This window comes from Misgurnus anguillicaudatus, chromosome 21 (genome assembly GCF_027580225.2).
Source record: "Misgurnus anguillicaudatus chromosome 21, ASM2758022v2, whole genome shotgun sequence".
Taxonomy (NCBI): domain Eukaryota; kingdom Metazoa; phylum Chordata; class Actinopteri; order Cypriniformes; family Cobitidae; genus Misgurnus; species Misgurnus anguillicaudatus.
In genome coordinates this window covers 5681199-5697046 of record NC_073357.2, presented here as the reverse complement: position 1 = coordinate 5697046, position 15848 = coordinate 5681199, and the positions used below count along the sequence as shown (strand labels likewise).

The 15848-nt window shown below is 36.6% G+C and overlaps 1 protein-coding gene across 1 annotated transcript in view; it reads right to left on the bottom strand.

Annotated features, from left to right (window-relative positions):
• Positions 1 to 15848, bottom strand: part of abhd17c (abhydrolase domain containing 17C, depalmitoylase) — a 48061-nt gene that overhangs the window by 16619 nt on the left and 15594 nt on the right. Inside the window, exon 2 of the mRNA XM_055179606.2 lies at positions 5311 to 5490. Within this exon, the coding sequence (XP_055035581.1) occupies positions 5311 to 5490 (180 nt within the window). The remainder of the gene's footprint in view (positions 1 to 5310; positions 5491 to 15848) is intronic.

The following is a 15848-nucleotide window of genomic DNA, read 5'->3' as shown; positions in this document are numbered from 1 at the left end:
GTTTTTTCTTTGTGTATCAACAACGTCCGCTCCGTGGACGAGTTAGCTGCAGCATGTAACGCCGATGGCTTTATTATTAACTGACTGAACACTTGACTCTCGCCTGACCATTTAGATGTGCACGTTTTTCATCAACAATATCTGTGTGAAACATAAACATGATGATCATCTACCGACTCAACTGTTTCAGCACGTCCTCTACGTTATTAAGGAGTTTGCTTTATTAACTGCTTTCCGTGTGAGCTAAATGTTTTTGTTCTGTACTTTTTTACTTGCATATATTTCTACATATTTTTAACCAAGGAACACACAGAATATAATATAAGTTATTACGGATAGCAGTTAAGCTTGTTCTGAAATGATGAAAAAAGCCAAATGACTAAAAAATGATCTCTCCAACTTAATTTCATAGACACAAATTAAAAATGTCCTATATTAATATGTATTGCCTTCTGTATTGCATTCGTTCTGTGCACGTGCACAAATACGGCATAATTTTAATTCCTTTAAGACACTGCTGTGTTATGTATTGACAGATGCTTTGTAAATTTACACTTAACAAGCCTAAACAACCTCAGTGCATCTCGTTGTTCTGGATTGAAATAATCATTTTATTTTAATAAACAAATGGTTATGTATACCACGCTAATGAGCCACGCAAAATCACTGCAAATGAAATTCCTTTACCACGACAGCCCCACCTAAACTTAGACATCGCAAATATTGACAGTTCTGCATATTTTTAATATTAATCATCAAGATGGACGAAAGAGTCTGATTAGAAGTTTAAAATTGGGAACATACTTTCACTGTGAAAGCCAAAAAAATCGGAGGGATAGTCTCTGTATGTGCGCTTCACAGCTGCAGTGCGAGAGGCTCAGAAACGGAGAAAAAAATAAATAAAAAAGGCGCACAGGTAACAAATGTTGGCCAAATTACAGAGATGCCAATTCGCACGGGACTAATATTATCAGAGGACCTCGGTGTTCGGCGAAATATGGTAGGTCATTTGCGGAGGAATTTTTACTTTAAAAATTACAGACATGGCCGATTCGCACGGGATTAAGATCACAGACAACCTCCGTAATTATTACAAATCACTAAAGGTCACCGGGTAAGACTAATCCCGTGCGAATAGGGCTTTATACGCCATAACGCTCTTTTATATTCCTTCACCTATAACTCTAAACATTATATAACAGGCATTATATAACTAAATCATGCATATCAGTGAATAGGTAAAAAATATATTTTTGTACAGATATGTTGCTCTGTCAACATACTTAATAAATTAATACATTTTTTATGGCAAAAATATTAGGATTTTTTCAATATTATATCAAAAATGTATTTATTATTAATATGCGTTTCGAATGACTTCAACTGGACAACTTTAAAAGGCAATTTACTCAGTATTTAGATTTTTCGGCACCTTCAGATTGCGGATTTTCAAAAAGTTCCTCTGTCCTTTCCTAACAAACTATAAGTCAATGGGAAGCTGGTATTTAAATTAGCTTTCAAAATTATGTATACTAATAATTGTCTCTCATGGTTTGTGGCCCAGGGTCACATTTTTACTTTTTGAACCACCATCACACAGTCCAACTTCACCTAATACCACAATTTCCATACATAAAATTCATAAAACACATGTAAATGCGAACGTCAAATTCTCAATTTTCCTCATGGTTCTCAGCACCTGCAAATATTTTACATCCAGGTACCGAAGCAAATGACTACAGCTGTGAAACACTTGTGTTGCATCAACCCATGAAAGCATCACAGATAGGGAAGCAAATGTATTCCCTTTCAGCACTTCCTAGCTCAACGCGGTGAAACGTAAGCCATTTTCTGCGTTATTACATTTCCTTCCAAAAGTTTAAAAAGCATGCAGGTAATAATAAACTGTAAAAATGGAAAGAGTGAAGGGAGAGATGAGATATAAAATATGGGAGATGTAAGCATGAGTGGGGGGGGGGTGAGGTTTGGTGAAGGTAACCGTGTCCCTCTGTCTGCCTTATAAAAGTTTGCATCACTGACTCTGAAGTCTTGATCAAACTCATCCTGCTCTGTAAGTGATGGAACTTCAACAAAGCCAATAAACCCAGAAAGTTAATGACATCTGTTCCTGTAGCTCAATGGTAGATCATTGTGTTAGCGCAATGACCATTTTTGTCCACAAATGCGTATAATCCGTGAAATATAGATATATACTCTATTGTTTACATCATATTTCGCATAAACGTCTGGTAATAGAATATAATATACAATCTGAGGACTATTTACATAGTAACATTTAAGGGTATATGAAATTACACTCTGGTAATTAACGTTCCGTTAAACACATGAACCCACCTTCAAAGTTTGTATTTAAAAGTAGGGAGGTAGTATAATAGATAATCCAAACAGCGCCGTCAAAAAACGTGACGTCCTTTAGGGATGTAAACCAATCGCTCGCTCGTTCCTCCATCATCCAATGACTTCATGGAAAATATTGATAGACAAAACATGTAGCCAATTATATAACGAATTCAACGATCTCTGTGTAACTTATGTGTGTTTGACTTCATGCTGCGCTGCAAGAACTGACAGACAGATGACATCAAAGTACAGTGAGAGCGAGTCGAAATTAAACTTCTTCCGTAAGATTTCTTGAAGAGCTCTTGCGGTACTTTGACGTCATCCGACTGCAGCGGTGCATAAAGTCGAGCAAGCCAGTGACGCGACTGACGTACAACGCGGCTGACTGTTATCCGTTCCGCCCCAGCTTCTTTTCTTTTTTTTCCTTTTGTGCGCCCGAATTTGTTTACAGTCTGGGGAGACGCACGCAGTAAGTTTTAAAAAAAAATTTGGAAACATGTCCGAGGAACAGGTCAGCCGTGTCACTACAGTAACGTGACTTCACATGGTTCACAACAGAACAGAAAGAGAAGACCATGCTGAATAAAGTCGTAATTCTTGCTATTTTTGGACCAAAATGTATTTTCGATGCTTCAGCACACTCTAACTGACCCACTGTCGTCACATGGACTACTTTGATGAGGTTTTTATTACCTTTCTGGACATGGAAACCATACATGGGACAAAAGCTCTCTGACTAAATCTAATGTTAAAACATCTTAAACTGTGTTCCGAAGATGATTGGAGGTCTTACGAGTTTAGAACAATAAAAGGGTAAGTCATTAATTATATTATTTTCATTTTTGGGCGAACTATCCCTATTAAGGAGCCACGCCGTTCCCTTTGGGAGCGGGGGCAAAAACACCTGCTTATTTAGTATGTAAATACACACAGACAATGACGCCCCCCTGCTGCATGGTAGAATCTCTGGAAAAACAAGCCGATTTCGAACGCAAAATGTACGCTTTTAAATATACAAAAACTGCTCTCTCAAACATGGAGAGTCTTCTTCGTGATCTCAACTAACAGATTCTGCAATAAAACGAAAACCGCAAATTTTGAAAAAAAACTCTCTAATTTTCTCGAAAGTTGTGCTGTCACTGGTTTCCGTGACGGGTCACATATTTACTCAATATCTTTCACTTATTAAATCTAAATGAAGCAGTAAAATTAGGGTATTCAAGTGTAATGGTTTTGATTTTGATATTTTAAGCCTTTAATCAAAAAGTTTGTGCAGCTTTTAAAGAGTAACTAAACCCTAAACCAACTTTTTTTAGTTAATGATGCTTTATTAGTGCTGATCATTGATTTTAGTAACTTTTTTGACATTTGGATATAAAGTGTTTCAATACTGCAATATATGGTGTAAAAACGTCTGAGTGCTGCCCTCTTCAGGTTGAACGGTGGCTACTGCAGTTGAATTTTCCTATTGGATGTTGGGTCCAAAAAATAGCTCGTGACGTAAGCAGGTTCAAGCTCACCACGCCCTTGTTACGATCTCACCACACACTTGGTACAAGCTTAGTTCATCCCCTCTATCTCCGTTGGGATCTGCCCACTTTTCTTGCATTTTTCAAATATTGCCAGTGGGCGGAGTCAGGCTCTGACCAGGGGTTTAGTTACGCTTTAAATAGTTAAGCATCTTTAAATTTCAAAACATAAACAAACAAAACAAACTTCAGGGATGTGCTGGGAAGAAAATTTTGCCACAGATTAATAATAAACTCATTTTAATTTTCAACTTTACACCTTGTTGAGAATTAACATCATTCATTAATAACAAAATAAATAAGCCATTACGTTATGGGAGTGATATGCATGCGTTGTTACAGTAATAAAAAATGGATTTTTTAAAAACAGATGATTAGTTGTTATTTTAATGAAAACCCCACAATAAAGTGCATGCGCGAGACTAAAGTCACGTGACTTCAGTGACGCAGATGAAGTACGACGCTGCTGACGTGTTATATGGTGCGCCCTAGCTGTTTTCTTTTGTGCGCCCCGAGCTTTGTTAACAGTCTGAGGGAGACGAACGCTGCAAGTTTGAAAAAAAAAAAACGTTGCAAACATGTCTGAGAATAACACATCATCTGCGTCACTGCAGTCATGTGACTTAAGTCTCACGCATGCGCTTCACAACAGGCGCGGAAGAGAAGACAATGCTGAATAAAGTCATATTTTTTGTTATTTTTTCTACCAAAATTTATTTTCGATGCTTCAACACATTCTAACTGAACCACTGATGTCACATGGACTACTCTGATGATGTTTTAATTACCTTTCTGGACATGGACAATATACAGTTACAAGATTTTCAATGAAGGGTCAACAAACTCTCTGACTAAATATAAAACATCTTAAACTGTGTTCCGAAGATGAACGGAGGTCTTACGTGTTTGGAACAAAATGAGGGTTTCATTTGTGTGTGAACTATCCCTTTAAATAAATACAAAAAAACTCACTTATATTAAAGGCTTCAATGTAAACTTTATTAACCAGCATTCGTTGGTGCTTTTGTTACCATCGTCATGTCACGGTTGCCAGATGCACTTTACAAAACCAGCCCAATGGCCATTCAAAATTAGTCCAAAAGCATCCCAATGCCTATTTACATCCTAAATACCAACAACTAATGAACCAAATCCTTTCATCTCGAACTAGCCAGAAGAAACATCAACCTGCAGAAACAGTTAAAAAGTCACCCAATTCCTTGACAACTAATTTCATTATCAAGTTTTATGGACTTTAGGAAAATAATTTCGGACAAGGGGGTTCGACTGACGAAAAAGTTTAAAAAACCCTGATCTACAAAGAGAGAGAAAAAGTCAAAATGGCCTAATGAAACTTTTCATTACTAAATATCGGATGATTAAATTTGAGAGTGGTAAGTCACTGATGTTTAGATCTTACCTTGGGAAGGCATCAAAGCAGTAGGTTTTGCGGGTGTCAGGGAAGGCAACGCGCAAGCCAGACATAAGAGGAGAATGCAGGATGACTGCGGCACACTCATACCGGGAGGCCAGATCCACCGTAGGCACGGTGCCTATACTCTGACCGTACAGGATAATGTTCTCCGGAGTCACTCCGTACCTTCAAAACAGAAAAAAAGATAAGATGTGTTATGATCTCATTGCTTATCAGTACTTTATACCCAAATGTCATGCAAATCTGGGGCATGTGTATGAACTTGGCTGAAGCTATCAGCGTTATTTTTGCATCTAGACGCTTTTGTGTCTATAGCATATTTTGATGTGGCAAAACACATTTTTCATCAAGCTATATTATTACAAAACACAAACAGATTGGAAAATCCGGTCACGAACCAATACAAATCGACATATGAAATAAACCAAAAGCATGAAAATAAACTTCCAGGCTGCATAAAGAACTATCGGTAGCTACAGAGTTTTATGCGACACTTTTAAGATGTGCTCAAGTAAAATGCTAGAGGGGGCGAAAAGCAGAGGCTTAGATAGAAAAAGAAGAAAAAACTCCCGGTATGCTCTTTAGGTTTTTGTTCTGTGACTTTCTTGGCAAGCTTTGCAGTCGGGCTGGAGGTATGCACAGGAGTCATAGACAAAAGGAAACGTGTTTGATGTCTGACCCGAGATCAGGCTTTGTTTTACAAAAAGCTAGCCCAGGGCCGGGTGACACGAGGTAGAGAATTGGAAGTCACCCACAAACGGAGGTGCAGAGCGTGCCACGGAGTTTGTTGACTACACGATTTTCTAATCTTAAGCTGCCCTGGTGAGAGCTTTGCCAAGATTTTATCAAGTATCAAAATCTTAATCTCCCAAACACACAAACATTGAAGAGTGAGAAGATGTGGTGGAAACTGCTATTGTAAACAAGCAGGCAGTTATGTGATAGGTGGTCTGAAATTCGGCCCTAAAATCAGGTTTCCAAAGATGAGATCATTTAAAATAGGTTTGTAGAGAATACACAGCATCAAGGTAACCTATCTCCAAAACTTTCAGAAAGTTGGATTGAAATTATCTCCCAAAAACCTATATGGGTGATTCTCACGAAACCATTGAAACACCACGGCACTAATGATTTTAGCTTTAAAATGTGTAATATAGTAACATTAAAAAGCATCAGAATTAACACAATACTGTGTTCTACCTTGCACAATGTGTGATTTCAACATAAGAATTTAATTTTATCTCATTTTCTGCTGAAATTCTAATTACCGCAATGTGTCCGGCTGTGTTTGAACATGCGTTATGTTGTAATTTAATCAAATTAACACAAAAATATTAAGAAAAAAAATAAATTGATGTTTTGCTAGACTACATTAGATGACAGAAAACATATTTACTGAATATTCATGTATAATAATAATGAAGAAAAATTAGGAAAATAATGTGTCCATGCCTGATGTTCTCATCCTCCGCAACACTTTTTGAGAACAGTTTAAGCACACATACAGAATTTTAATAAAGTTTGATTTTGAGTGACCAAGCACATGGACCAGTTACTTCAAGATGGCTAACAGGTAAGATCATTTTTTTACAGTTAATTTGAAATATTGTCTTGTCAGAATGCTTACACGACATTTTGATTATCATTACCGCAACAGATGCTTATTAAATGTTAATAAGAAAAAATTAATAGAAGCATAATACTTTGATTTTAAATGCATGTGCAGAATCTCCAAATTATGTTCTTTCAGGTTTGTCATGTCATTTTGAAAATATGTCAGTGTTGATGTTTTCTGACTGTTGCGGTAATGAGATTTTTTAGGACTACTTTTTTAAATTATGTTACAAAAAGTGTTAAATGATAAGTAAAAGTTTTTAAATTAATGTTCCCATTTACTCCAGACTTTGTTTTTCAATGTCTGGTGGGAAAAAAGTAAATTTAAGCAATTTTTACATTTTCATGCTTGACATTTTTAAAACCAAGTTTTCGTGAGAATCACCCATATATTTAAGTACACTTAACTTAGTGGCCAGATAGGCTGTAAATTGACATTTAAAGTGATAGTTCATCCAAAAATGAAAATCATTTACATTTTGTGTTTGTTCTAAACTTTGTTTGCGATGGTGGATCGGCTACTTTTCTTCACCTATGTTTTTTAATGTACTGTAAATGTCGCCCAATCAGTATGGCGTGGTAGAGTAATAATTTGAATAAGAAATAATTTGTATTGTGTATGTGTCAAACACTTTTAAAGCTGCGCTGACACGTGTACGCGAGGCAGACGTGGAAGAGAAGTATACCCGGCCCACTTCTTTTATCAGGGCATATGATAGACTGTTTAAGATCTAGGAACGGCGATGTAATGTAGTCCAATGCAGTTTTAGCAAAGCATTAACAGGCGTCACATGGAACGTTTTTTCCCATAGTTATCAACAAAGGTGTATCGAAAGCACACATCAGTATCGTTTTATCACCCAGCCCTAGTCTTGGCTAAATGGATATTTATCCAATCTTCTATTTTCCTGCAAAAATGCAATCACATTACTCCAATGTAAGAAACTTGCAACGACGCTTTAGCCCTTTAGAGAATCGTCTATATAAGTGTACGCGGCTGGGCATGGTCGAAGGCATAACCTTTTCATTTTTGCAACAAAAGGCATCACTTATGTTGAGCAGTGGATGCGCGTGTGCTTCCTTATACACCCCAGTCACATTATTACAAGAGACAGACCGACATGCTACCATTCATTTTCAATGGGAGTGGCCGTTGCCAGCGACAAGCGACGAGCTCGCCGCTGCACCCGAGCAAGGTAGGGACAAAATAGACAAGGCGGCTATTTTATGCAAATGCTGAGCGATGCGACAAACCGACTGCAAATCGGATTGAAGGGGCAGCGTGACGTAGGTCAGTGGCGCGAGTCGAAGAAAATAATTCAAGATGGCAGAAGATGCGTATTTCTGTATATATCAGATAAGTTTGGCATTTTATCTCATATATTTTGTTACTTTTCTTGAGAAATAAATACTTTTAAATCCAAAAACATTGTACTTGTAACTTAACAATACCTCTGAAGTGACTTTTGATACCGCTTTTAAATACTAGCTATGGAACCCCCCTCAAGCGAGTGCGTGTCGCTTAGTGTCACTCACTTTTGTAGCTAATGTGACTCTAGGGTTAGTCAGGGTCAAGAGGGTGAGTGAGAGATGGCGAGAGATTGACAAAAGCATGACAGAGGAAAAAGCGATCAAAACGTTTTCTCTAATAAAATGCTTTTAATAATAAACCATTGTAATTGTAGTTTGTTAATCGTTGTAGGACTTTAGTGGTTCTAGGAAGTTTTTATTACATACTGCTGATGTTCCTCTTCTTATCTATAGAGTCACTCGCTCTCCCTGCTTGTGCAATTATTTTCAACAGAATAATTCTGGTTGTCGAACATTCTGTGCATTCCTACCGATCACTTGAACGGTGACTTCACAAAAACTATAATTAACAACAAAAAGCATCAATAATGCTACAAAGCGTGTAAAACTAAAGAAACTGTATCGTTTATATGTCCCATCAGTTGTTATTCTTTGACCAAAATTAAATCATTCAAAATTCTTAGGTGTAAGGGCTTGTGGGTATTCCTCACAGCATTTGGAACTGATCATTTTAAGTTAAGTGCACTTGAATGTTTAAGACGATGGTTTTTGAAACTTAATAAGTTAAAAGATCGTGAAGTTATGGATCCAAAATGCAAAAATGAAGTCACGATTGCTTAACTTTGAGAGTACAAAGAGTATGAAGGCTTTCACTGTACTCGCATCACTTTTTAAAGAACTGATGTTAACAACATCCTTGAAAGGACTTTTTCTTGCAATTCACTGCAAAAAAAATAAAAAAGTTGGCACTGTCACTGTTCCAAGTGTCTTACAAAGATCAATGCAAGGGCACATCACAGAGTCCTCAAACAAGTTACAAAGAACCTCGGGACAGCTATGGTTCTGCAGGTATCTTCTTCAAAACGGGTAAAACAGGTGTTCACAGATCCAACGTAAAGATCAACAGAAAAAAATGACACTCGCATGAGGTTGCAGAATGAGACATAGCCTAATAAATAAATACCAATAATAACATTTCAGTTACTCTAGAACAAAACAAGCAGTACAGTCAACAGCACTATTGCAAAAACATCAAAGATCTGAAAGAAGGGACAAGATGTTGCATTTAGAAGAAAAACACTGCATACCACAAATACTGCAAGTAAATGTCAAGCGCCTGCCCGTGATAGAAAAATTCAAAACAAATGTAGCATGACAAAAGACCTAAAACAAGGTTAAACAACGCTCCTCTTATGGCAATACGTAATGTCTCAAGGCCAAGACAAAAACAGTTTTACAAACTTTGCTTGGTATTTGAACTGAACTTCAGGACACCTGTATGAGTCTATAAATAGTTTGCATTAGCATGGGTAACCAATAGTGTCCACTTGTTTGGCAAAGGAAAACGAATGACACGTTCCTGTTATCAAATATGCAACCATTTGAGGAAAGATATGTTATACCCAAACAAATCAGTTTCAACAAATTAGAATAACAGACTGATCACAAATCAAGTTTGGAAAAGAAGGAAAACTCTTGGATATAAAACAACCACCGTGTTTAGCACAAGCATCCCCTTTTCTCCCAAGTGGAAAACTACTGAAAACAAACAAGTGCACACACGCAAAAACACACAAGTTAATGCTAATGCTGTGTTTCCTTAGCCTGAATTAATGCAATGAGAAATGGCTTGTCAAAACAAGCGTTGGGTACAACTGGAAAACAGGACGGAAATTTCTGGATTTATGGCTAAAGCAGCACCAACTGCTCGCAAGCGATTCAGGGTTTCCCTGAGCTTTAACAATATACGCACATGATTGCGCGAGTATTACGAACAAACAAAAAGTTTTGCGATTCGGCAGAAGACGAACACCTCACACACAGTAGTCTGTTTCCTGAAAGCATCCTTCTGCCAAAACAAACATTTACAGATTGCTTATGGGCTGAAATCCACATGTTATTGCCAAACCTAAAAGGTTCCTGAAAATAAGGTTTCTCTTTCCCTCTCTGTAAATAGTTTACTGGGTTATCAATGGAAAGTCTATGCATTACTATTTCTTAGGTAGTCCATATGCATTACAAATCATTTGGGTATGCAAATCATATGTTAAGCAAGCACTGGTGTGTGTAATGAAGTAGTAGTTCTTTATTTCAGAAATTAGTTGCGGGACTAGCTTGACCTGCTTTCGTTAGTTTTTTGGAGGGGGGTACATCCAAATTATCCATATTAAAACTTTCTTTGATAACACCTATGCAACTGATTGTAAGTACAGCTGTACAGCAGCAGGCTAAAGAGATTATCGTTTGTGTAAACAATGCATGACACCAGTCCTTTAAGATTCTATTAACTTCTCACTACAAAGCTAAAACACAAGAATGGATAAACAAACATCCGGTAATTATGCAAAGATGTGTCATTAAACTTGTTTGTATCTTTTAACAACTTGCAGAGAAAATTGCATTTGCAAAATTTCAAATAAGCATCCAAACAAGACTAAGTGCTTTTTTCACGGGGCTTTGACAAGAACCCAAAGCACGTGCCAAACAGGGGGCCAAATGAACTTTTCAAACTTCTCTGCACTTGACCGACGCAATAAATACTCAACCCTATGACCTTCCTTTTACCACAAACGTTCTGAAAACGACTAGGGCAAAAGTTCATAATGATAACAATGGGCAGAAAAAGCAACTGCAAACAAAAACACCACCAAAAAAAACGTTGGTGTCAATTTGCGGCTAAAATCCTTCTTAACATGACTTTGCAGCTGCACAGGATTAAAAGAGTTTTCCATATATATTCTTCCGCATCACAGCATTTTTCCTCTTACTCGAATGCCACGCAGATGTGGTTCAGTGTTCTTGGCTTTGGGTGAAATTTTAATTAGCTGGCATTGCTGATAATAAGTTAAGATTCTTCCATTAACTGCCCCCTAGTCATGCACTGCAAAAAATTAGTTAAAATTTAGGGGCGTTTGATCGGCTTCTCCATAACTGCTGAGACACAATTTTAAAGCTATATAAGATTATAAGTGAGTTAATGACTTGGGGAAAAACAGATTTAACTGTCAATGTATGTAGCATTGTAAGGCATCAGAGAAATGCTTTTAGGGCTTTGTACCAAACGTCGATACTTTTATGGTATCGAACGAAAACTCAGATACTTTGAGTATCGAAAAATGATTTATTTTTATGTCTGTGTGAGCGTGTACTTGTGTTTAAGGACCTGAAGTGCCGGCGATTGGCTGTCCACCACCACATGACGGGGAGGATTTCTGAAGATACTCACAGTCACCCAACACAAGTGTAGAAAGTAGGGATGCACCGATAGGATTTTTTTGGGCCGATACCGATACCGATTTAAACAGACAACTTCTGGCCGATACCGATATTAAACACTTGTATACAATACTATACAGTTGGTCTATTAGCTAGTTTATTTCTGCATCAAATTATTTTTACTGAACATGAATTGGATCTAACTAACATTCAACTGACCAACATAGTAAGAGAGGCACAAATTAAGCTAAAACAAATATAATAAGACAGCATGACAACCTTCAAATGTGGTTTTTGCTATTCAGCATTTATTTTATTAACAACATTAACTCATTTTTTACATATAATGGATTTCTTTATGCAGTTAATTAATAAACAATCGGTATCGGCCTTTCTTGTGCTATTGCCGATGGTTTCAAATTCATCAAAAATCGGCCGATAAATATCGGCGGCCGATACATCGGTGCATCACTAGTAGAAAGGATGCAATATGAGAAACATACAGAAAGTCTTTGTGACAGTTGTCTTACCAATAGAATTAGCGCAAGTATGGCCGTGTTGTCTCCGTGAAAGGCACGTCATCCAAAACGGCGCTTCGTGACGAGGGGTTTCAATTTAAAGCATGCGCGCAACCTGTGTCTCTGCTTGTTTTACTCTTACCTGGTTTGCTAATGTCACTTGAGTGAAATGACATTGAAAACATTTTCTACTCATTTTAAAAATCCCAAATGTATTTAATATTTTGATAATTATGAAGTTGAGTATTGTTTACAAAAAACACATGCATACAAATCTTCCCAGTAAAACTCATTTAAATATTTTAACTTTTTGTCAAAGTTGCAGCTTTATTGAACGCACTTATTTAACTACTGTTAGTCCAAGCTAAATACCATTTTACATTTCATAAAATAAAGCCGTGTTAATTATATTCTGAATTTCTTTATTTTTGTTTCCTTATTTTCATAAAAAAACTGATAAGTGTGTCTGCTGGCGCACCCCTATCCAAAAAGCACAACTAGTTTTATTGATTATGTTACCCTGAGTGAGAAGTCTTACCAGAATTAGTTTTAATGGTGAAACATAAAAGTTGTGTGTTTAATGTATTTTTGTTAATGATTAAATGAATTTTAAAACATATGGTATCGAAAAAAGTATTGTTAGGAACCGGTATCGAAACTTAACAATTTTTAACAATACCCAGCCCTAATATGCTTTAGAAACTATTATTAACCGTTTATGATTAAGCTGCTGCATTTAAATGTGAACAATTACATGTACACTTTAAGGTAGCGGCCTCGGAGCGCACCAAATTACATTGTATCATTTTTCAGTTAGAGCGGTTTGTGTTCATATATGTTGTTTTTACTGTACTTGAAACGCCGCACCGTACACTAGGACTGGGTATTGTAGGAATTTCACAATTCGATTCGATTCTTGAGGCTTCAATTTGATATGGATTTGTTTGCTTCGATATCGATTCAGTAATCAGTAAATACACAATTAAGTACCCGAGTATATTTTTACAGGGTTTCCTACAGGATTTTGAAAGACTGTGGCGGTGATGACGTCACACGTCGATTAGCATATATGTGACGTCATTGAATCATGTTTTACTCTTTGATCCGTCACATCATATTGCATTTTACCACAACTGAATGCAATTTTTACATATTATCTGGTCTGTTGTCTATAAAATAGTGACTAAACACAACCCAGTAATGACCCACGACCCAGTAACTCCTTGTTTAATCCAATCAGCTTTCTCTTTAACTGGTGCTAAAAACGGGATATCGTCTTACAAAATCACCATACATTTACATTGAGGGTGTACTGATGTTGCTCTTCTCATCAGTGTTGTTGCTTGCACACAGACTCACAACAAGAGAACGGGAATGTGTGGGAAACACTACTGCTAACCTTTCGTTAAGTCATGATAAACTCAATCATCTGTCTTCTCTGTCAGTAACATCCGTGACTGTTGACGTTTACGGGAAAAAAAAGTAAATGGAGGGACGCAGAGTTAAAATACTTTTCACTGTATTTTATGCGCGAGAGGCGCGCTGCACGCAACATGAGAGAGGGGAGGGGGCGCAGAGTACTCGTCATTGTGACACGGCTAATGTGTGAAAGCACCCTAAGATGATAACAATGGTATATAAGTTAATTAACTGGGTCGGAATTTGTGAAAAACGTCAGCGCTATTTCAACAAACATAAATGTAAAGTAACCTGCAGTTTTAAGTTTCAAACAGAGATGGCGATAGAAAGGCAAAAGTTACAGATTGCAGCTTTAAACTTGCACTACTTAACCGAGTTTTTTCTGTGTTATATGTAGTATTATAAAACGGTTAGTTCCAATCCTTGATTCTGATTGGTCAATAGGTGTGCTTTATTCACAATAAAACACTGCTATGACCGCTTCACCCAACGGTTCTATTTATTATCACTGCGCCCTTAGCAACACCCTTAGCAACACATAAACATATAATGAGACAAAGTCTGAGAACAGTTTGTTGTTTTTATTTGAGCTTTCATGTTGTTGTTCGCAGTCAGGGACTATTTTTTCTAGCGGAAGGAATGCTTTTATTGATTTAACTTCATGAAAGTTGCACTAATATTTTTTTTACTTTAATATTGTGTGGTAACCGTTTTATAAAAGCAATAAGGTACTCGAGGCAAGTGCTGTATCATGAATAAGTAACGGCTGAAGGGGTTGCAGGCACTCCGCTTCGCGTCGTGCCTAACAACGCCCTTCATCCGTTCCTTATTCATGATACAGCACAGCCTCTCGTACCTTATTGCTTACTTATACGGTTTAATTTACTAACATGCTAAGCATAAACTCTAATTGGAAACAATAGAGAGTCCAAATCTTTAGTTGTCTACATTTGTGTTATACAAAAAATTGCTCTTTACGTAGAGCAGGCGTCTCCAACCTTTTTGTGAGCAAGGGCGACCACAATGAATAAAACATTCTGGAGGGATACTTTTTGATATAGTCTACTGAAACCTTTTTGTTTTACTTTATTTTATTTTACTTGTTAATATGTTTTATTATTGTTTTAAATGAAAACATGCATAAAAGAAGCCAAGCTAATATAAAAAATTTGTAATAAATAAATATTAAAATTGAGGCTATTAATAGAATGTGCTTTGGCGGGCAACTCACAGACTATGTGCGGGCAACCTGTGCACCATTTTGGAGACCACTGACGTAAAGCGATCTAAATGTCCCAGTTCAGTCAGCACGCCACCTTACAATGTAGGCAGTGCACAGCAAGGCACCTCATTATTTTTTGGAACAGAGCCACTACAATATACGCTGTAACAAAATAAAATACATGGTGTGCTGTGTGACCATCAAAGATCCTTTTTACACAATTTTAAAAATGACTAACTTCTAATTATAATTAACTTCTTAAATAACTGATCTCCTTTTACCCATGTAACCCGTCTAAATAAGAAGTCTGGTAAAAATGAGTGACATACTCAGCTGTAACCCGTCTGTAAGGAATGCCTGTTTTAAGAGGATGTCCTCTGACCTCACATGCCTCTTTAAAAAGAAACTCCATGTGTAAATGTTTTGGTTGGGTTTAATTTACTGCTTCTAAAGCACTTGAAAATCCTTTAACTACCCTTCTGTGCATTTAAGAGTGACTTGCCAACAACCAGCTTAGTTCAGGTTCAAAAGATTACTTCTCACAATGATGGAGTCAGTAAACAGATGTAAAAAAGAATAAATACTAGAGCAAAGTTTTACCTTTGAAGGATACTACCTTAGATCCTCACGTGCAGAATGTTTTTATTATTGTTGTGTTTTGTTAGTTTATTACTAATCATTTATTTACATAATCATTTTACAATCATTAGTTATCCATATAATTGTTTATTTGATTATTTGTTATTATTTTATCATTATAAATTTAATCATTATCATTTTTATCATTACATTATTGTTTATTCATTTATTCATTCATTAATTCATTATGTCTATTCATTTATTCATTATGTTTTTTCATTCATTATTATATTTTTATATTTCATAGTATTTATTATGTTTCTATATTTTATATGTCTTTCATGATTTCATTGTTGTTCAGTCTCACATTTGTGAAGTTTCATGAGCTGTCCTGTATGTGTGTAAACAGAGATAAAGAGAATGTT